Genomic DNA, 24,004 nt, shown 5'->3' on the forward strand with positions numbered 1-24,004 from the left:
TTGCATATTTTTTAAGGGTCTGGGGGGCCCCTTCCCCCCGTGCCCCCCCCCCCCCCTAGATCCGCCTATGAGTAGTGTATATAACAGTATATATAACAGCATACATAACGGTATATATAATATATAATAAGTGTGTACTTTACAGTGATATGTATTCATCAATTACAATGTTTGAGAAATAAATAGATAGAGGAATTGATGAATGCCATCAAGACATAGGTACATCAGACCTCAGTCGCATTATCGCTCATATTGTATACCACTAAAGCGCAGCTGTTTAACAAACAATTCATAAAAGTTGCAGGCTGGAGACATAAAATACAGTATATAACAGCTGAAGAAACAAAAACTTTCATTTGAGAGTCGCCTAAAACATTAACATCTTTTCAATATTTCCATAAATAACCGGGGGCAGTCGCTCCTAGAGCGTCCTAGCATCTTCTAGAGCGCCTCGGAAGCAGAATTGGTTCTCGTAAAGAATGGGGTCGTAAGCCATACAGAACCAAAAAATAGGAGCCTGTTGAACTCATTGTCAGCTTTTAAGCTTTATCAATTGCTGATGCAGCTCTCAACCCCTTTTTCCAAGCAATCGATTTCCCGATCTGAATTCGGGAAACAATCGCCGACAGAATAAAGCGTAGAAGACCGATTCGAAAAAAGTATTAATTTATCAGGATCATTGAATAAAGTAAGAAGGATTCTATTCCATATGTAGAGCCTAGAGAGCCCATATTTAAAAAAAACTCCTTTCACTAACGATTAGTGCTTCACGCTGAAGATTTGTTTAGATAGATGAGCTCACCCCACAATGCTAGAAGAATTTCTTACATAGGGTGTGGTACGTAGCTACAATGCGTGCATAGGGCCGTTGCCAGGGGGCAGCCAGGTTGTTAGGTCGGGCAACAAGTATACGTCAATGGGAGGGGGGTATAATGAATACAATTTTGACATGCTTGCAGTTCAAGCAGTCCAGGTCGGGCGAAAATTCTCCCAGGTCGGTCTCCGCCCCTGATGTAATTACGGAAGAGATTTAAGTAGGTGAAGGTCTTCCCCACTCACTTCCAAAAGTAACAAAAACAAAGGGAATATCTCAAAGTATGTAGCTTCCGTCTAAAAGCGATCACAAGCTCTAAAATCAATTATGTATTCCATAAAAAGTATGATAAAGCATAAGTAAGTAAGAAAGTAAGGGACGCATCTTTGCCGCATGACCGGCCGTATTTCGTCCTTTTGGTGACATAGCACTTGTTCAAATCTTTACATATCACCTAGAAATTTCCAGGGTATTAGAAGTAAACCCTTGTCAATATCTGTATCTCAAATACAAAAATTTTATTTCAGTATTTTCGAGCCAAAAGGCGATACCACCACGTCGAGAATGATGCTTAAGATTTCATCATTATTTAAACATTTTGATGAACATCTAAATTCTGGCCGCATTTGAAATTATATAACCCCATATCACTGCAAACTTTTGAATAAATGAATGCTTAAACAATATTTCTTTAATATTTATAATTTTCACTATTTTGGCCGATGTAAAGTTAATATATACTTTGTAACAGTACGATGAATCTCGTGAGCTATAAAATTATTGGACACTCCTGCTCTTAATGATAGCGCCAAGAGATTTAATTCCAAGCGAGAAAATTTCAATGTCTCAAGATCTTGGACCGTAGTTGGTATGAGCTTTCTCACTTGCAATGGCATTTTTTAATGCCGACAAAATTTTATCAATGTAACAATCATGATAAAGCATGATGATAGAGAGGTATCCGCAGCCTGGAACTATGGGATATAGAAAAATAGACGGATCCACAGTGACCTAACTTTGTTCCCTTTAAATTAATGGATACCAATTTATTTACTACAAATTGAATTCGGAGCAACCGGTCCGCGTGAATGAGTTTTTCATAGCATTCGCCATTCTTGTTACCTGACAAGTTAGCACATACTCCCCATAATTTTCTATCCACCAGAGTTACCTAATAAGAGATTGTGCGAGTAAACCGCGAGTGTGCCTGTGACTTAGGCTTCCTGCTGTAATGTGGTTAGTGCGATATTTTGTCAAATCTAGGCCCTTCATATTAGCATTCTTAATTCCTCTCTCATTGTGCTCAATGAAAATTACAACCTTCGGCATTATGAAAAAATAAAAATATTCAACTCTTCAAATATTCGACTTTTAAAAGGCATTCACTGCGACAAATATAATTTTTTCAAACACGATCTCCATATGGTTGACCTTCCCAACATTTCACCATTGACCTATCCTTAAAAAGTTTTTGAACAGTCGATGCGACAGAGCGACAAGTATTTCTCCTCAAGCGATAACCCCCAAAAGATCAGCTTGATTCAGTTAAAATCGACACGGACGTCCATCAACGCAATCAAAAACCCTTGAATTTCGTGTCATCCCGGGGATGGCGAGGTTGTCAAAGTCGCCTCCCCTTGACAGTCAGACCCTCGGAACAGCAATCGCAGGGGTGGGGATGAAAGACGGCCAGCCGCGAGAATAGAAAGTGCCCTCCCTCTTTTGACATTCACACGTCGAGGTGACGATTGAAACGCTCTCACGGCGGGGGTGGGGGCTTGAAACACAGAAAGGGTCAACGCAGCGGGAAAGCGTGACACCGCGGAGCATGTACATAATTTCATGAGAGTGGACTAGACATGTGCTCGAAAGAACGGAACAGTCTTATCAGAGCCTGGTTCGCGCGCGGAACAGTTCCGCTCCGGAGCAACTTGTGAGAAATAGCTGTTCCGACTCCAACTGTTCTGATTGTTAATGAAGCGGCCGGCAAGCTGAGGAATTGTGCTCGAGTCCAACAACTCCAGCGATTCCGACCCCGTCGACTGTCCCTGGTTAAGATTTATGTCATCAAAAGTAGAACAAACATTGATTTGCAATCAAACTCCCATATTTTGGGATAATTAAATAAAGACTTGTATTTTTGCCCGTTTGACTGCTTCGTTATCATTTAAAATTTCAATCAACATTTTGATTACACGATGATTTATTTTATTTAACGTTAGTAACTATTGTATTGTGTTGTATTATTTTCAGTTTTAATAAAAAAACAAATTTCAAATTTGTAATTTCAAGATATAAATAACAGGAACAAAGTGTTTGTGTTTTTTTATATCCACGAAGTGAATAATGATGTTAGGTAATGTTTTGAATTTTTTCAGCAATAACTGTAATCTTGGCACGAGTGAAGTAGCCTGGGAAGATGAACAGTAAATACAGTCTGGAATCGGTTCTGTTTAGATCCCTAAATGAGTCTGGAGTGTCCGGAACAACTGTTCCGATGGAAGTCCCCTGACACTTTTACTGTTCACCTGTCGCAACAGTTCCACCCAACTACCGCTCTTCCGGCACCAGTGGCGCAGCGAGGGGGGGTTTTGGGGGATAATCCCCCCACCCGAGCTCAGAAATTTTTTAAAGTCAAATCCATTTCACTTAATTGGATTAATATTACTTATAGAAAAGTGTAAATATTAATAAAATATCCCTCAGAAGGCCGTAAAACACTCCATTTTCAACCATATATCTGAAAATTTTTCGAGGGGAGGGCCCCCACACCTCCCACTTACCCTGGTGGGAATTCCAAACCCTCAGACACCGCAGTGTTTTGCACCTTAAATCCCCCCTAGCCTTAGTTCCTAGCTGCACCCCAGTCCGGTGCATCTCTACCAGACATCCTTCCTAATATTCGGCCCAAAGAAAACTACCTTCAGCAACTCTGAGCATTGGTCAGGCTATAATGGAGAGCATAACTTGGGTGCCGAGAGACGATCGGGCCAGTCAGGACACTTCAGGAATATTCCTCAAATTCAGTTACCCAATGGGATTTATGTAGTACGCGATTTGGGACCTTCGGGTTATCCTCTCTACAGCTCTCGCGTGAGCTGTTGCTAAGATAGATAATAGTAGGGGGGCTAAAATTATTGTAAGGTTAAGCTAACTTATTTTAACTCAGGAAACCTCATGATACTACCTTCTTTAAATAAATAGAATAATAATAATATTAATGATGGAATGACACTGCATGCCATAGGCACGCCATCACTCAAAATTCATTAAATTAATTTAGACTACGACACTTGATTTTTTCCCTATCCTCCGCATTTCGGGGGTGGGGGTCAGGCCCCCTTTAAATACGCCCCTGGCATAGCAAGTGCAGTGAGGGTCACACTAAAGGGTTGAGAGGGTTAAGCGAGAGGGGTGGGTTATGGATTGGGAAGTCTCGGAGTGAGGAAAATAAAAACCCATGGGTCGCTGTCCACGTAGATATGTCACATCAGGAGCCAATTTTGAGCCGCTCCCGTTTTAAGCACACTTAAAAAAGTATGTCACACTCATGTCCATCCGACCCAGATGGGTGTCACCTTTTTTAACTCTTACATTCTTCTTGGGTATGTCATTCTCTCGCGCACATATATAGGGTCGCTCTCCATGACCCGAGATCTCTCTACAGTTATCGATGACATGCAATATATAAAACCATGGGAGGAGTTTTTGGCAATTAGTCCGAAAAAAGTACGAAACCTGTATATTCAAATATGTACAATGAAAACAAAAACGTCATACAATTAAATAAATTTTAGACTTATATATAACTCAAAATTCTGTTTTCAATTTAAAGAAATATTCCATGGGAGGGTCCCGGGGACACCCTGTTTCACTGTGGGTTATTCCATAGCCTTTAAACCGCCGGCAGGATGGCTGCCTCCCCCCCACCCCTGGGACAAAACTTTAAACTCAGCCTACGCATAAAATCTCTGTCAATGCATTGATGTAACCAAGGACGAAGCTTTGAAGAAATAAACCGCCAACTCAAATGTTATTTCCTATGCTCATGAGCTGGGTTGCAGAACGCTAAATGCACGGCGAAAATGGGATGAAATATGTATCAACATTGATGCAACACTATTTTGAGAAACTAAAGGAGCCATAAAATCAACAAGCCTTTCAAGAAGTCATGGGGAGCAAGATATGATTAGATCAGACAGCGAAATCAGTGGATAATAGCTGGACAAATATCAAAAGTGGACTTCTGGAGGCTCCTAGAGAAGTTCTAGGGAGAAGAAAATGTGTTAAGAAAAAGCCATGGATCATGGATGAAGTCCTAGACCTCATTGAAGAGCGGAGAAATTATGAGAATGCAAATGCTGAGGAAGGACAGGCTTGCTACAAAAGAATAAAGAACAATATTTGCTGCAAAGCAAGGAAAGCCAAAGAAGCGTGGATGAGAAATATATGCAAGGACATACAAAATAACAACATTCAAAGGAAAAAGGAAGTGGCCTATATAATAGTGAGGAATCATTTCAAGGAATGGACCACAAGATGTAATACCATAAGGCACAAGTATGGTAATTTTCTAATTGAAAACATAGACGAAGTCGATAGATAGAAGGAATACCTCGAGGAATTATACGACGGGAGCAAACTTAGCTCAAAAATTATCGAAGAGGAAAGTGAAGTAGAAAAGGATGACATGGCAGCAAGCATCTTAAGATCGGAATTTGACGCTGCAATAAGAGACCCGCGAAAGAATGAGGCCCCAGGTATAGATGATATTCCAGCAGAGCTAATAAAAAATGCAGGAGTAAAGGTCTTAACTGTAAAAAACAATCTGGGATATGTACTCAACAGGAGATTTGCCTAGTGACCTTGAGAAGAGCATCATCATTCCCATACCCAAAAAGAAGAGAGCAGAGAAGTGCAAAGACTTTATGACCATAAGCCTCACGACAAATGCGTGGAATATTCTGACAAGAATCATTAACAGGAGAATAGAACAGAAGAGCAAAAGAATTCCTGGAAGAGGACCAATTCAGATTTAGGAAAAGCAAGGGCACAAGAGAAGCAATTTAGGCTCTCAGGCTGCCCATAGAAAACAGAATGGAGAAATACAAAACAATTTTCATAGCATTCATCGATTTAGAGAAGGCATTCGATAATGTGGAATAGAATTCAATGCTACGAATTCTGAAAGAAATCTGAATTCTCTACAATGATTATAGAATTGTTCATAGTTTGCATAAAAACCAAGTAGCTGCGATCAAATGTGGACCCAACAGTGCAGGAGCAACAAAAGGAAAAGGGGTGAGACAAGGGTGTGCACTTTCCCCCAAAATCTCTAATGTTAACATCGAGAAAGCTATCAATGAAATCAAGGAGAAATCTTTGGGTGTCAATATCCATGGAGAAAAAATTAGTTTGCTATGATTTGCTGACCACATAGCACTCATAGCCGAGACAGAGAAGGATTTGAAGAAGACTTTGACAAATATGGAAAGGACAATTGCCAGATATAAGCTGAAAATCAAAAAATGGAAGACTAAGATATTAGTATGCAGCAAAAGAGAGGAGGCCAAGACAAACATCAGCCTAGGAAAGCATAAGCTTGAAGAGGTGAAAGAGTTTTCTTACCTGGGAAGCCGAATTATCAATGATGGACGAAGCAAGGAAGAAATAGTCAGTAGAATAGCGCAGGCGAAGAGGGCTTTCTACAAAAAGAAGAATCTGCTTACAGCTGAGAATACAAGCAAAAAGTAAGGTAAGAATTCATCAGATGCTACGTATGGATTATATTTCTCTATGAATGCAAGGCTTGGAGGTTGACAGCAGCAGAAAAGTCAAGAGTGGAAGCTTTCGAAATGTGGTGCTAACAAAGAATGATTAAGATAAAATGGATTGACCGTGTAGGTAACGAGGAAGTGCTACGAAGAGTGGGAGAAAAGAGAAGCCTCCTAAAAACCTTAAGCAGATGACGGGACAATTTAGTTGGCCACATTATGAGGCACGACGGCCTGATGAAGACAATTATAAAAGGACAGGTGGAAGGGAAGAAGGGCAAGGGATGGCCCCGAATGAGTTAGATAGGACAGGTTATAAAGGATGTAAAAGAGAAGAAATACGTCGCTATAAAAAGGCTAGCGGAAAGGAGAGAGAAATGGAGAGCTGCATCAAACCAATCCTAGGATTGTTGACTAATGACGATGATGAAAGAAGGATGTGGAAGGGAAGAAATATATAGGTGTGAAGAGATAAACCGATAAGAGAACTGAGTGGAGAGCTGGATCAAACCAATCTAAGGATTTGTGAACAGAGATGATGATGATTTCAGTATGGATACTTCGGATTTCAACCACATTCAGCTCAAAATCATAGATTGAGCCCTTAAAGCACAACATTAAAACCACACTGATTAGCTCACCAGCAAAGATAATGACAGGGTATGACATTAAAGAATGATACACTTTCAGAGAAGAGTATATATACCTTACTCTTCTCCGCCTGCCTCTACAGGCACTACCAAGGTACCTTGGTAGTTAACTTAGTAGGTATGACTTAACGTTAAGTCAGCAACTGATGTGAAATATACAGTCTATGTTAAGCCTCATTTTTTTCACCAAGAAATGTAAATATTCAAGAATTAAATACTTCAATTTTTCACTTGTTTCCAAGCCTCTGCAAATTGCAATCACCCTAAAACAAAAACGATTATTATTCCTAGCTTTAGAAAAGTGATTCACTCTCCATTTAAACAAAATTTATAGTGCATAAAATTAGAGATTCCTAATATAAATTACTTAAAAAGAGTTCATATGTCCATGAAATTATAAAATCTGGAAAGAATAGGTATAACCATATTAATTAGCCTAAGAAGTCAATCGTGTCTAATTTCCCAGAATACCTAGGGCTTAACAAATACTACAATTAATGTCAGTAAATAAAAGGCACAAGTTTTGAGTTATACATTTTACTATCAACATTAAAGTTGCACACATGTTTTTAGAGTGGAATAGGAAGTCACAACCACCAAATTCCAAGCATTCAAACAAATAAACAAAAACAAGAAAGGCACTTTCATGGATTATGAGTCACTATTAAGAGTCAAGCATACTCCTTGTAATATCCAGTGACTTGAATGCTCAGCAGTAGGAAGATCTGCCTCAAATACAAGTCCTACACCCATTGCATTTCGTCGCTGCAGAGTTGTGTACACTGGTGTACGGAGAGTATCCTGAAGTCAGAAAAAGACCAAAGGACTTTTTATCAGTAGTATAAATTACAATTTTAACACATTTAAGGAGGAAAAAATAAGTAAATAACCATATTTTGGCATGGAGAATTGTTTTAAGGTATGCAGATCTGTCTTGAGAACCAAAGTATTGCAAATAGCAAACATAACACATTCTCTTTACTTAGCTTTTCAGCAGCAGGGAACACACAAGTATGCAAGTACTATGCGTCAAAAAAGTTTTGTAACAAATAAATTGCAATGCGAGGACAGCTAGAGATAATATCAGTGAAGATGAGCAGAACAACCTCGCAGGTGGAAGAGTGGAAGCTGCCTGAAGTAGAGAGAGGAACCACTTCAAGAAGCAGAGGTCAGGATGCAATATCATTACGAGCTAGAACATATCTCATGATTAATAATGATGACAAATTGAGTGGACAGTAGGAGTACATGGAACAGTTATACATAAAATGGAAATAAACTTGCACTGAAAATAATTGAAGTGGAAAGTAAAGTTGAAAGCTGCTTGCACAGGGGAGGATAGGAAGAACAAACTGGCATTTAATGCACCTGTGGACTAGGAAAAAGCTTTTGATACATTGGAATGCCATACTTGCAATGCTAACAGAAATTGGCGTGTTCTATGACAACCAGAGAATTATCCACAATTTATAGATAAACTAAGTAGCTGTAATCAAATCTGGATACAGCTAAGAAGAATCAGGAATCAAGAAAGGAGCAAGGGGGTCTGGATGCCTTTGAACATTTCTGCACACAGTGGAAAACTTGTGAGCTACAGCATGGGTTAACACACATATGATGCTTGGCCAAACTGATAGGCCTAATAAGTATAGCACTAGCACAAACATAGGAGGTGGATCAAGAGGAATTGGCACCAATGCCTAGAATTCAAGTCATCCACATTAAATGAGTAAATTAAATTTAATCACGAGAAGAATTCAAGGCAAATAGGAAATAATGGACGCATTTTCATAAGTACGCAATACATACACAGATGCATAATTTTTCGAAAACCCACAAAAAATAATAAATTCCATAAAATCTCAGATGTCATACATAGTAGGAAATACAGAGACAAAAAAATATATTTCTTCCTATACATAAATACTTTCTATCAATGATAAAATAATTATAACATTCAAAATAGGATGCAGTTTCCAATTATCTCCCAACTAAGCCATACTTCTTTCCACCAGCATGAAACAGGCAAAAGATAGGCTTGAAATGACAACACACCATGGAAGAATGGAGCTAACATTAGGTTTCAGCTATGAATGGGTTTACCTAAGCTAATAAATTTACTGTGCAATACTCAAAAGAACAAACCTCAAACTCACTGGGAAAGAGAACTAAGTCAATTGATGTTCCCTGTCACTAAGATGAATTACGCATTAAATGACATGATACACATTGAATAGGTAATCTTTTCAATGCTTATTGGGGCCTATACAACCACAATATATCTGAGGGGTATGACATTCATGGGAAAAAAAAACAAATTTAAATAAGACCCTTCAGGCCTGGACTAGTCCACCATCTTTGGATTACAATTTTAATATCAGCTTTTGAGGGAGGTATGTCCCAACCTCTGCCCTGCTTAAATAATAAAAATGTTACCCAGTATATCCTGGAAGTTTTATCTTCACTACTAGCTAGTAAATAACTCAAGAACTTTAGCAATATCAATTAGCATCTTTTTAAATTTAATACATATTTACTTAATAGAGATAGATCACTAAGCAGCAAAATGGTTACATTAAGAAAACTTAATTTACAAGTGAAACTCTGGTGTAGGTTTCCGCGGCGTTGCTCATGGTCAGTGCTGATTTTCGGGTTCCTCAGCCGTGTTGGTTGTTTTTGGATGACAACAGTTTCGGGAGCCATCCTGCTCCCGTCTTCAGGTCAAAGGGCCTTCGACCTGACGTCACCTTCGACCTGAAGACGGGAGCAGGATGGCTCCCGAAACTGTTGTCATCCAAAAACAACCAACACGGCTGAGGAACCCGAAAATCAGCACTGACCTTAATTCACAAGTGTTCATTAAAGTAAATGAAAAAGTTCTATGAATATACCTGTAGCTGCAAATTCTTCAGTTGAATTGGAATTATGTGAATAATCGGCATCTCTTGCAACAGAACCTTAGGGCGGGAGCGGCAGAGAGACATTGCCTCCATGTCCCACTCAGCACCCTCTAAATAGAGACCTTGAACATAAGATCCCTACAAGAAATTGGGGCATAATTATAATCACACTAACAGGCTAAATTGGCACATTTATCATCAGCATAAATTTACAATATTCAACTCAAGCACTGAAATTGGTGAAAATCAAACAACATCATTTATCACACTAAGCTTTTTAGGAAAGTTTAGATAGTTGTAGCAAGGAAAATAAGCCCATTAGGAAAGAATAAGTGAAAACTCACATCTTCAGGAAGCTCAGAAACTTCTTCCTCATTCTCGAAGCAAGTCACCTCAGTATACAAAGTTGACTTATCAAGAGACCACCTATATTTCCTGCAAGTTTTCTGAACAATAGCCATTAGGTATGATTCCGGTATCTGCAGGCCTGATAGCCACATCACACCAATCACATTTCGTAGGGCCTGTGCAACACAAAATGAAAACCACAGAATGGTATACATCAATCATTGCTAGGGTACACAATTAATTTTATAAAAACTCAGTCTAATAAACAGATAATTTCTTCATTTGCATTAGCTTACAATGAATTCTGTAATAACTTAAAAAGCATGAGGAGGATGCATTCATCCCCATATTACCAATAAACTAAGGGTATTGATAAACATATCATGTCCATCATTTATTGTGAGATGGCAAAGTAGAACAATACCAACTCATGAAAATATTTTCCAACGCATATCTACTCACCAGATGGACTTAATGCCATTTCGTTTATTTTTAGAAATACTATAGCGAATACAGGGAAAAAAAATGATACCAAAGATAAAAAAGATTTATATGATAGTATTACCCATTCCTTGTACTGCTTCACTCTTCTCTTGAAGTGTTCTACCCAGCTGCCTAATTTTTTACAAGTGGCTGGGGCTAATCGACGCCAAGCATTCGGAAGAAGCCCATTGAAAAGTGAGGAAGCAACGTCATCTAATACTGCATCCATTCCTATTTCACCAGCCAATGCCTACAGTAATAATTTTTAAATCAACATAGCCATTACTATTTTCACACAAAAATCCTGAAAAAGCTGAAAACCTAGGATGTACTCAAAATTTTTCCAACAGTAAAAGGAAGATAAAATACCTTTTGAAGTTGAGTCAAAGTATTGCGCATACACTCAATAAGCTGGTTGAATCGGTCCAATTCTTGGTGAAGTACAACCAAAGTCGGAGAAGTGGCTGTACTACCTGCACCACCTAACTTGGACTTTTCTATGAGTTCAGGGAGAACCAACAATATTTCCTTGGCCAAGGTGTTTATGATTGTTTCCCTGCTCATACCTCCCTCATCAGTTCCTGGTCAGAAAAAAGAGAGCATTAAGACAAATTACTCGTAAATTGTTATTTCGGGAAGCAAAATGTAAATATGGAGACGGCTCATAAACGTAAGGCATATAAATGCTGCCAAGTGGTAAATGTTAACAATGAATGCAAAATTTAAATCTCCCAATTTCTCATTCAATTTCTTTTTTCACAGCATAGACAACACATCAACTGCAAATTTTATACAGGTACATAATATCAATCCCCTTGAACATCACTTGAACACAGATCTCCACAGTTAATGCTTATAATTAAACAATACCAAGGTGGCTTAAGTTGTAAAAGCACTCTCCTTTAAATCAGGGAATGCAAATCATGGTACAAAATTTTTTTAAAGAAGAATACTCACACTAGAGTTGATAAGCAGGCAACACCATAAAGACTGTACGACAAGCAAGAATGTGTTGTTTCTCCTTAACCTATCAGGTTCCAGCATGTCTTCCCTATACGTAATCTTTCATTTACAGAAAATAAGATGCAAATGGACAACATATTTTGTTCAAAAGGAGGCATTATGTACCAATGGAAGCTTCCTGGAGCTACTGCACTAAGCACTTTTTTAACAATTTTCTTGGCAATCGAAAAAAAAACAACATGAATAAATGTTAAGTTTGACAGTCGAGTTAATTTTTGACTTCATTCAAACTCCCTGCTTTTCAGCCAGAACTGATAGCCTCAGCAGCAGCCCTGCATACTTGAGAGGTTCAAAATTATTTTCCTCTTAACCCTTGGGCTGCGGGAGTTGACGGTTTTAGCTGCCAGCCAGTGCAGAAAAGACCCCCAGTGCAGGAGGCACCCCCTGCCACGAGGGCTGGTCTGGTAGAGCTAAGCCCTTTGGCGATCCTTATGGTGAGGGAAAGTGCCCAAGTGCAAGATATCCAGGGGCAATAAACATTTTGGGTAAATGCCTCAGTAAGCATGCAAAACGTATAAAAACATTCCCACATTCTAAGGGGTAAGTAGTAGAATACTTACCCAAATTTTTTATTTATAAGTCTTATCAGTATAAAATATTATCGGTAAAAAATAAACCATTATAAATACAAAATTCATAAAAGTATAACATTTTTACTGTTTAACGATAATTTGTTTAAATGATTAGCTTTTTAAACAATACTTTGGTCAAATTTTTAGATTTTTCAATTCTTGAGTAAGAAAATGCATTGTCAAACATCTGCTCTATTCAGATTTCTTCCCCACAATTGTGGCCTGAAAATTTTGTCTTTTAAAAAAAAAGGAATTATGACAAGCAATTGTTAATCAGTCACTTCTTTCTAGTTTGGCAAGACACATGATATAGTTATTCTTTCGGTCCACTCCCCAATCCAATAAGGTGCTGAATGACCAACTCTGATCTTAAAATGGGAATGCTAGCATAGGATTCGTACATTTTCCAAGTTTCAAAATTTACTGACTTTTTCTGATTATCAACAATGATTTCAAAAATTTTACTCACTTTTCAAAGGTAAACTGTTATAAAATCAAAAAATATCACCACACTACAAGCCAACACAATATATGTGGCTCACATTTCTCATCAGTCAGTAGACAGCAGACAACAACGCTACTAAATAGCAGATGATATGGGCTCTAAAGGCAGTAAGACAAGTCTCTCTGGAGTGCCCAAACTCCTCATATTAGGATGCTCCACCACGAGTAAAACTAACAAATAATGTTTTGGACAAGAATTCTAGCATTGTTGGGAGGTTAAAAATTTTTTAAGAACTGCTTCATTTTTTACTGACTTTTCAGTTTTTTGTACTAAAATTCCTTCCTTTTACTGGCTTTTTTGGGTATCAAAAATTTTTCTGACATTTCCGAGTACACACAAAATTTCAAACACAGAAAATCACAATACTGAAACACATACCAGTTTGGGGTTGGAGATCAATCAGATGCTGCCACATATCTTTGATAGTATTAGTGTAATACCCAATTTCTGCATTTGGATGAAGTCCAAAGACATCAGGAATATCAACCAATGGAAAGTCATCAATGGCATCTATGAAAACAGAAAAATGAAAAGCCTCGGCAATCAACACTTTTTCATCAGCAACAGGATCAACAATATCACAGGAGGCATTTAATTTTATTGACGCATGAAGACTATCATGAACTTAGGTAATTATGTGAAAGCTATACTTAAAATAGAGTTTAGGAAGTGTGAAGTAAACATACAAAGACAATTCAGAGATTAAGTGCTGAAATACTAACCCATATAGTCATCTCTTGCCCCAGTAGGAGGAATAACATAATCAACATGTGAATCTTGATAAAAATGGAATGGCTGGTGAACGTCAAATAAGAAATCTCCCATGAATTCATTCATATAGGTCTTCACTATCCTCCGGTCAAAATCATCAATAACTCTACCACCATACATAACCTTCAAGGAATAGGACATGTAATATTAAGTGTTTAGTAAAATTATCTTTCCACTTTTAATAGTGACAAAAAGTCAATTTACCTCTCCAATAAGATACTTGAGACTTCCCCATGGGATGTTTGGTTCATTTGCCTCAAAAGCCTTACTAAGATATGTGTTAAGGATTTGCATGCAAACAGTGAAGTCTGATTCATTAAAATCATAATTTATATTCCAGCCTATCTTGTTATATTTCCTTCGCTCCTGCAAATAGGAAACAAGTGCGTAAACATGTACTAAGATCCTCAATATAACATTATGTACATAAAAATGAATACAAAAGTAACACATTTATAATGACCCCTCAAAATTTTCATCAAATCAACTATAATTGTTGATATGGGAATGTCTTTTGAGGCACACAGATTTCAATGAAGAATAGCTTAAACTGATGTGAAAAATACCAAAAATGATTGGAAATATTTAGGATCAACCTTATCGTACATGTATGAACACATGTACAACAGCCATAATGCAACAAATGTAGTCCATGGACATAATGTTTACAGAAAGTCAGTAAAATAAACATCAAGCATCCAAAAAAAGTACTTCCAAGTATATGTAATCACATTCACATGAGAGCTACTTCAAAAACTTAAGCACTTAAAGTTTATGTGTACATTCAGAATCTCCAAAACAACTTCCATGGGTCTCACAAGCTGGAATACATATTTCAAAATGGAAGCAGCAAATTCATACCTTTAAAGAACTTTTGTTTGGTAGGACTTTATAGACAATGAGTTGGAGTTTATAGCCAAAGTACCTGTTTTTATATTCTTGAGCCTATACTTGAACAATTTTTATTAGCTTTATCCAAGAAAGATGATTTCAGAGACAATTGAAATATTTTATCTTAAAAAAAATCCACCCAAGTACAAGACAACAACTGATAATTGCCCATGCATAATCAAGTACATATATGTACCTAAAAATAACCAGTGCCTAAACAAATACCTACCCAATTTCATGAACTGCAATAACAAAAAAAATTGCTTACAATCCACATAGTTCATAACCCAGATAACATCAATAAAAGTCAGATAAATTTTTGCTCAGGAATGAATATTTACAGAACCAAAATCTCCTCTTATCTTCAGTAAAGTATTTGTATCTACAGTGAAGTATAAATAATTGGAAGTTCACTTCGTATTCCCTGAACACATGCATGCAGTGGCAGCTCGTGTCTTCTAAAAAGAGGTAAAGTATTGGACTGACTCTCCTGATGGTACAGAGTTCCACCCTCCCAAAAATTGGAGAAGGTATAGGCAGTTCCCTTTTTACAAATCCCAAAAGGCTTACTTTCCACAGTCAAAAAATTAGAACCATTTCATTCCTGACCCTCTTCTAATCACTCACTGAACGGAAAGACACTTTTCACCCAGGAAATTAAGGAAAGTTAGGACCTATGACCCAAAATATTGCATGAACCAATTCAACAGGATGAAATGTGAAAAAATACATCCTGTTTATAAGCCAGAAAAGAACCAGATCTTATGTGCCTGCTGTGGACAACACATTTTGCAGTGAAAGCTAATTGAGGAGAAGGTTCACAACTTTGAATGAGGTTCTTCCTATATTCTGCATTACATCTAGTAAATGAGGTTTTCAATATGAAACAATGAAAAATGACAACATGAAGTCAGGGCCATAAGCACACGCTCGGAAAACAGGTTGCAGGCTGGCTGCTGGAGCGCAGGCGATGCTAGAGGCACAAAAGTAACCCCTATGAAAAAATTGTATAAAACTGTTTCAAATTTTTATACATTGCCATGGTAATGTATAAGAATGTATAAAAATTTGAAACAGTTTTATACAATTTTTTCAACTGTTCATATGAAGTACAGAGAAAACCATCACCAAACAGTTGGTAGCCACGACAGTTGATGACACTTCTTAGCCAAGCATGTACCTTTTCTCTACTTCACTTGCAAGTAAGGCAAGAGAAGAAAAGAGCAGGAGAGATGCCCTTCATGTACTGAAGCTACTCAAAAATTGCTGACTGACATTGCCATTCCAGCACTCAATGGGAGTATTGTTCTACTAGGCTCTGCATTTATATGTAGATATTATATGTTAAAACTAGTGATGGGTCGGTTCGATTCCTCGATTCTTCGATTCCTCGATTCTCGACCATGAACCGGAATCGAAAACGAGTACTTGCCAAGGTGAAAAATCGATTCCGATTCCAGCAGTACTTCAAGCAACAAAATATACGACCGCGTTTCCAACAGTCATTTGAATTTTCGCGCCACGTAATCGTAATGACAAAATACATATCTTCTAGGGATGTGCGAGTACTCGAAAATTCAAGTCGATCGAGTAGTTGGTACTCGACTCGAGCGTTTCGAGTAGCATTACAAATGTCTAGTCGAGTAAGTTACGGTTACAGAGCTTTCAAGGCTAGTAGGTCCAGCAATCTGCCGAAAGGAAGCGCTATCATGAAACTCATGTAATAATGCAGTTTTTAAAGCCGATAAGTCATTCTAATGCCTTGACATGGTAGTTTCAGCTTGCCGAATACACTATAGTTGTCGACGTGGGCGCCGAATATCTTTACGCCAGCCGCGGCGGCCGATCGTCTTCCTACCCGGCGCACACTGGTCCGAAATCGGAAAAAGCTGCAATAAAGTCCAAAATGACCTTTTTGGAGATAGAGGCTTGAAACGTAGCGCAAATAATCATAAATCGTTACCAGATATAGATTTATATGCCATTTTACATTATTACGAACCTTTAGTGAGATACAACGGCCCAAACATGACCAATTTTTCAATGCCACGCGAGATATCGTTTTTCCTCAAAAAAATCTTTGAATTTATCCAAGTGCTTTTGCGTTGGTTTGAGTTTTATGGAATAAAAAACGAAACATTCCTTTGATCTGGTGCTTTGCCTATACTTTCAATGGCTTTTGAAGATTTTGGCTCTCATCTGTCAGGTTTTACGACGCAAAAATGGCCGACCCGTTTTTCGCATGAAATTTGACATAAAGTAGACATTATCTTTCGTTTACGAAAAATATAACTCGGAAAATTTGAACCACAATATAAAGTAGAGATTTATAAAGAAAACTAATTAGAAATCTTGGAAATAAAGTCTGCGACGAAGGAAACAAGAGCGATTTTTCAATCGCGCGTCAAAGCTCAGCTACACGCCGCGGAACTCTAAGGCTCGGTAACTGAGGCCGATTTCTCAAGTTTTTTAAAACATTAGTCTTGAAAATCGTGATTTAAAGCATGGATAATCGTCTTCATTGACTTAAAACACTAAACTGAGGATGTTAAAAAGGATTATGTATAGATTGACTTGAACAATTAGCGCATTACTCAAGTGAAAATACTAAAGATTGGATATTTTTCGGAACTATCCCACGCATAAGAAATATGCCCTGGGTATTGAAGTAAAGTGAAGAGATTATTTCAGCATACTTAAGAGAGAGAAAAATGAACTGTTTCCGTGAAAGGCAACAACCGATACCCTTTTTCCCTTTCCAACTTCGCCGAAGTGAGTCGCGCGGAAGGGGGAGTTTTCACACCACAAGGCTCTTTTAGCCTTTTTTATTACTGCGTCCGTCCGATGTGATATTAATTTGTAGCGTTTAGTTTTTTTGTTGAACTTAAAAAATGCAAGAGATTTTAAGGTTGATTAAATGACGTGAGAAGTATAGATTTTTTTTAGATCTACAAAACTAAAGTTTAGTTCTTTAGTTCGTTCGCTTCGTCCACTTGAATTCCAAGAAGATTCAAGATCCAAAAAAATCGTTGATATAATTTTTAATAAAAATTCCAAAGTCTCCATAATCTTGCAATTTTGGCAGGAAAGTACTTGCTCAATCACACAAGTGTGTAGCAAAAGGCAATTTTCTGCAGGCAGTAATACTGAAACGTGGAGATGTCAAAACCTGCTGGCTAAGTATGTAGAATAATTGGTTTTTCTGCTTGAGAATTTGAAAGGGCCAAATATTACATGATTCATATATGCAGTATGTAATCTTTATCACAGCTATGGAAATTTCTCTACTCAGGGCTCTCCCGTGTAGTTTGGATACATATATATATGGTCGACATATTATGAGTGCCAATATTCTAAAGTAATACGTATCATGTAACACCACTTTTCAGGTATTTTCTGTTTTGAAATTTAGCTATTATATTTTAATTACATAGTGATGATATGGAAGATGCTTTTGTCAACTGACTCTTTTATAGAGTGATATTTTTTTAAGTGGTTTTCTTGTTGCCTGGAATTAAGTCATATTTTTCTCGGAGCCTATGGCATCAGAATGGATGGAATCGGTATCGGTAGAATCAGAATCGAAATGTCAGAATCGGAATCGGGATCGGAATCGATAAAATTTTGGAATCGACCCATCACTAGTTAAAACTTAATGAATACTCATTACTATGCCAAAATATGTGATAAATGACATTACATTCTATCAAATACATACATATAGGTAAAGAGGCAGTGGCACTCACTTCAGCTGAAGAGCTGCCCTCATGCATTGTAAGGTGTGAACAGAATTGGTAAGCCATTACCATGGTAATATGAGTAGTTTTCAAATTGAACAAAATATGTAAACAGGGCATCCAAGGTTGCTCTTATTAGCAGCCTTTTCAAAAAAATATTCCCCACAATGTATACCTACCTGAACTACAGCATGAAAGTATGCTAGTACATACACCAATGGTTTGAATGCTGGATGATCACAATCTTCAAGAGATGCAGATGTCATCTTGAAGTAGGTGTTCCTCAAATTCAGTTTCAGACCATTTGGAGGTTCGGTCACAACTGAAAAATAAACATGAAAGCACATAATTTCAAATCTATAACCACACCATTGAGACGAGTGTTGAGCACTGTTATGAATTCAATGATGATAACTAATGAGAAAGGCAGCCACAAGAGGAATCAAACATAGCATGGAAGTGAAATCATAATCCTTATGCAAACAATACCTAGATATAGAGAAACTAATGTCAACTTACTGCATTGAAATACAGTCTATGACAGAGATAAAAACTGCTCAACGACGGACAGGAAAGGTGAATAAACTTATAACTCCACTGACAAGAAAAACAACTGAATACAGCAGTACAATGTTTCAAAAGAATAAAACTCTTCGCATATGGGTAGTTGCAGTTCCAATTTTCACAATGTTAATGATGTACTACCAAGCAGTACATGAAATGGCATCACTTACACCTCTCTCAAACACAACAATGCCACTTCCATAATGAAAATGAACATTACATACACAACCCAAGTGCCATACAAAAATATTAAGTTCCAGAACATGAAGAAGGTTTAGATCAGTAAGTTAGCAATATATTACTTTGCTGTTGCATTAAACAAAACCTCAACATTTTCAACAGTTTCTTAAATGTAGAAGTAATTGATTTGAAAATGCTATCTACAGCCAGATATAATGCCTTAGGATGCAATGGGTATGGCTGCTATATTGTCGACCATTATCTCCAAAGAATATTGAAATAAATTTTGTTTGACCAATTTCCTGGACAAAGGATTTAATGTTTAATTACGACGATCTGGTGCATTGTGATACATCCATTGCACAAGTGCTCAAAAATCACCCTCCAAATTAAATCTGCTCATCTAGGAACCCAACAATACGAAAACGCTCAGCTGGCAGTAGCCATAGCATAAACACTCAACTCCAATAGGGTAGTTTCCTTCATCAAAGAAAACGAAAGGTATTGATTGCAATTAGTTTCCCACCATAAGTGTATTCATAATATACAAACTATTTGGTTTTAGAAATCCCAGTTAAAGACAAATGGCAATGGTCAATTTTAACTGCATTTGAAAAAGGCCAGATTGGTGCCCATGCAATGCCACTCCACGTGACGTCACAGGGACCTAGTTTCTATACAAGTAGATAGGAGTTTTACATCGTCTGAGATGACCAATGCATGCATGAAGCACAGACTTCAGGGAAACATCTCTTAATAATCACCTATTAAAACTGCCAATGGTTGGAAAGTTTCCTTTGTTTGATAAGGTATTAATAATCCTTATTTAAGCCAAGCGCTGCCTGCTAGCAGGGTACTCTGCTACCTGCTAGCAGCCTGCGTCATATCAGCGCTTAAAGCCTTGCCCCAAGGTCACTTCACAATGTGGAGAGGGAACCAGACTGACGTCACACAGGCTTTTCCCATCGTTCATACTTTGCCGTCGTGTTTTCGTGTGCTTGAAAATTTTCACTTTTCATTTAATCGCGAAAAATAGATATCATCATTTAAAAATCTAAAAGCATGAAATCCATACTTCAGGAGTAATAATCTTTCGATTTAGGCAATAAAAAAATAATAGGAAACCACCCCATCCTCTAAGCTTCAGAGGTGAGCGTTTGTGCTCCGGCTATTGCCAGCTGAGCAAATTGTTGGGATCCTAGATAAACAGATTTGATTCGGTGGGCGATTGTTGAGGGCTTGTGGAGGTATTGATTGAAATAATTCAGCTCAAGTAAATGAAGAGGCCCCACAATCCCACTTCTTACTCCTCTAAATTCATATGGGATCAGAATGGAATGAAATAAGTAATACACCTAAATCAGATGATGGACAGTATCTGGGCGAATATCATGCTTATTGTTTCTGACAAGGAAAGAACTCATTTTTCTGAAACTGCATTGCATGATTATTTTAAACAACCTGAGTTATTTAAAACACTTAAGAAGCAAGTAAAACGTCTAAAAAATAATAGACATGCTAATATCAATAAAAATTTAGGAATATATCATCATAAATAATAATCATCAATGAATAATTAAAAATAAAATGTGCAAGGAAAAAGTATTGGACAACTTGCCTTTCAGGGATCGTTGTAGGATACCAATTGGAAATGCAGGTGTGGGGTCAGTAGTCAACCATAGCCTAAAGTCAGGATGCGGCTTGGACATCTCATCCAATTTCTTCTCCAGAACTTGTAGAAAAGATAACAAAAGGTGACAGTTCTGAAGCAGAAGCCAATGTCCTCTGGCCACAGCTACCTCAAAATACGATAAAGCAGCCTATATGAAAGAGAAATGGACTTTATTCATAATTTCCTATAAAAATCCTCATTTTTTCACTCAGTGCTGTAAAAAATGGCTGACACTTTACCTTCTCTTGTCCTTGGCCTAGAGAAAGATATTTGAAGCGTGAACCTCCACTACCCCACCTCTCAGCTAATTTAGCCAGATCACTGGTTGGGTCAGAGCCAGGACTCAAAATAAACACCACAGGCATTTGTGGTGAGCTTTGCTCGTATATCGAATCAAAACTGTAGCCATCACACAAACAAAAAAGAGTTAAAATAATATAATACACATTACATACTACTCAATAAAATGAGACTAGACACTCATCCTACATACCTTATGCTAGGAGATGTAATGTATTTCTCCCCCATGAGGTCAGAAATGTAATTAGTCATCGACCTAATTATTCTATCAATTCGAAAACAACGAAGTAACATTAATATTTCAAATGTACTCAGACGGGTAGAATAATCAAGAGGAAGTTCAGCAATCTCTGGAGTATCCAAGTTGGACCACTATAATGAAAAAGGATCTTATTTAAAACACATAAAATATATAATTTGCCATTACATTAAATTATCACATAATTGAAAATTAATTTCATCAGATTATTCATCTTAATTTTGAAACTATTGACAAATAATTTTAGTTAATGAAGGTCAAACATACTCATCTTATGTCTTTAATGCCCATCATATATGCAGAAACTATTCCAAATCTATTACTTTAATTCTGGAGTCACATCCACATATCTTAAGGGAATAATATGTATTCACATTAAAGGGCCATAAGGGCCATGCTATAAAAACGAGCAAAAAAACTAGCAAAGAGAAGAAAATTGACCATAATACATAATTGCAGGTCATACAAATCAGAAAAATTAAGGCTTGTTTCAATAACACACTGCCAAACAGTTTTTCATGCCTAACATTTGAGCAGTTGGATTTTTATCCATTCCCTACTTAAGCCAATGATCATCAATACCGATGAGAACCTTATTAGCAATTTCCACCATGGTTTCTGTAACACACTCTTTTGGCATATTTTTTTGCCTATTCCATTGAAATATTAATTATTTTGTGGTGAGGATATGTTGAATAGTGGAGGATGGGATAAGGAGAGTAAGAGAGTGTCAGGGGATTTATTTTGGGGTCAGCGAAATAATAGATAATCTAATCCAATAATGGTTAACAGAGCAAGGAGTAATCAAGGCTCTACTGTACATGATAAGAGAATAGAATTCTTCTCAGAAAATATAGAACGTATGAAAGAAATGATTTTGTACTGTGATAATTCTATCAGGACAATAAGTGGAAATCTGTCACAAGCTGTATTTTCCCATAGAAAACAAATTGCAAATACAATCCATGCATGATTGAATAGAAGAAATAGGCTACTTGAGTTGGATTTCCGAGTTAATAGCCATTAAAAAATAATACCAAAAAAATAAAAAATAAAAGAAAATAAATTACAATCACATAAGATTAATTACATTAAATACTCACCTCCTTCCATACATCAACATTGTCTTGAATATCTTCAACCAGAGAAGAGAAATTATTGTAATCCGAAGAAAGCTTCACAATGTCTTTCCAACCCTGTTTTGAAAAAATTAATGAGGTCATAATAATGGCTAACAAAAACGTGTGACCTAAAATATGTAATTAAATGGAAATAAAGTGAATGACATAGCAAAATAATTTTTCAGCATTTCGAAAGCAATCAGAAATTCACCCATATCCTCATAATGACTTCATTGAAGGGTTGTAACAAGGAGGGTATCAGCTACCCACACCAAAAATGAGTACATATATTGTCGACATATTTCCTTCAAAATCTCCAAGAAAGGGCTATACAAATGGTGCACAGCTTCTTCCTCCTTGAGGATAGCAGCATAAATTCTGGTTGTACCCACTTACAATGTACGGTTAACGATCAAACTTGGTGCAAATAAATCATTAACAAAATTTTAACACAAAAAGAAAAAACACATACCATTCAAAATTTGTCATTCACACATTCAATTAAATATGATTGCTCTACGGGGAAAATAAATAAACTCAACTTTTCTTGTAATGATGCACTAATTTACCTGTTGTGTTATAAATGGATCAGGACATTCAGTGGACGGAGGTTCTAAGGACACATTTCCTTTGATAAAGAAAACCACATCCAGAGGGGTGATATTCTCCAAGTTAATTTCCAATTTCGTAGTAATTTGGAAGGAGAACAGGAGCTTATGCTTCTCAAAGAGCCCTGAAAATAATGAGATTGAGGGAGTTCAAAATTTATCACAAAAGTTGAAAAATATATTCCTTAACTTCATTTCCTAACTTTCAAATAAATTCAAATACTCATAACTATTCTACTTACGTGGATTAATTGAGGAAAAGAGAAGAAACGATTGATTAGGAATAAACCACATGATATGATATCTATTAGCATACAATTGGTTTGCAAGAAAATGCAGCAAATGCGAGGGTGAATAGAAAAGTAAGGTCTCCAATGATGCCATTTCCAAATGCAAGTGGCCAGGCAAAATTTGACCACAGCACAGCATTCCTTAGTTCCTTCGCCAAAGTGGAGAACCACCCACATGACCTCAGGTTGCTCAGTTCAAATGCAGTTGTAGCAGTGGTTTAGGATGGAGCTCCCACTCGGCTCGCCCCCCAGGTGCAAACTATGCTCAGTCATTTGATTTTTGAAAGCAAAAAATGTTTCGCCAATAGAAATTTGTCACCAGTTAGTGGAAGAGAATGGTTAGAAGTGTATGGGCATAAAAAACGCGTGGAAATGGTGCCCGGATTTTTCTGATGGGTGGGAAAATGTCCAGAATCTCCATGCAGAATATTGTGTTGGAGGTCCTTGGCCACAAAAAAGTGTCCACAAGCAGGGTCCTTAAGCAGCCCACCGATGAACACAAGAAAAAGCGGAAAACATGTATCATATCAAACGATTGCCCT

General features: G+C 37.3%; 1 protein-coding gene across 1 annotated transcript in view; it reads right to left on the bottom strand.

The window, feature by feature from the left end:
• Positions 1-7,759: 7,759 nt before the first annotated feature.
• LOC124153638 (dynein axonemal heavy chain 10) overlaps positions 7,760-24,004 on the bottom strand; it is a 208,524-nt gene continuing 192,279 nt past the window's right edge. The window contains exons 66-79 of the mRNA XM_046526934.1: positions 23,134-23,297; positions 22,547-22,639; positions 21,378-21,556; positions 21,124-21,283; positions 20,831-21,032; positions 18,648-18,790; positions 14,045-14,206; positions 13,792-13,963; positions 13,448-13,579; positions 11,339-11,550; positions 11,052-11,219; positions 10,483-10,662; positions 10,130-10,276; positions 7,760-8,039 (exon numbers count right to left, since the gene is read on the bottom strand). Coding sequence (XP_046382890.1) covers positions 7,890-8,039; positions 10,130-10,276; positions 10,483-10,662; positions 11,052-11,219; positions 11,339-11,550; positions 13,448-13,579; positions 13,792-13,963; positions 14,045-14,206; positions 18,648-18,790; positions 20,831-21,032; positions 21,124-21,283; positions 21,378-21,556; positions 22,547-22,639; positions 23,134-23,297 — 2,264 coding nt within the window. The 3' untranslated portion in view covers positions 7,760-7,889. The remainder of the gene's footprint in view (positions 8,040-10,129; positions 10,277-10,482; positions 10,663-11,051; positions 11,220-11,338; positions 11,551-13,447; positions 13,580-13,791; positions 13,964-14,044; positions 14,207-18,647; positions 18,791-20,830; positions 21,033-21,123; positions 21,284-21,377; positions 21,557-22,546; positions 22,640-23,133; positions 23,298-24,004) is intronic.

The sequence above is a fragment of the Ischnura elegans genome, chromosome 2 (assembly GCF_921293095.1).
Source record: "Ischnura elegans chromosome 2, ioIscEleg1.1, whole genome shotgun sequence".
Lineage (NCBI taxonomy): Eukaryota > Metazoa > Arthropoda > Insecta > Odonata > Coenagrionidae > Ischnura > Ischnura elegans.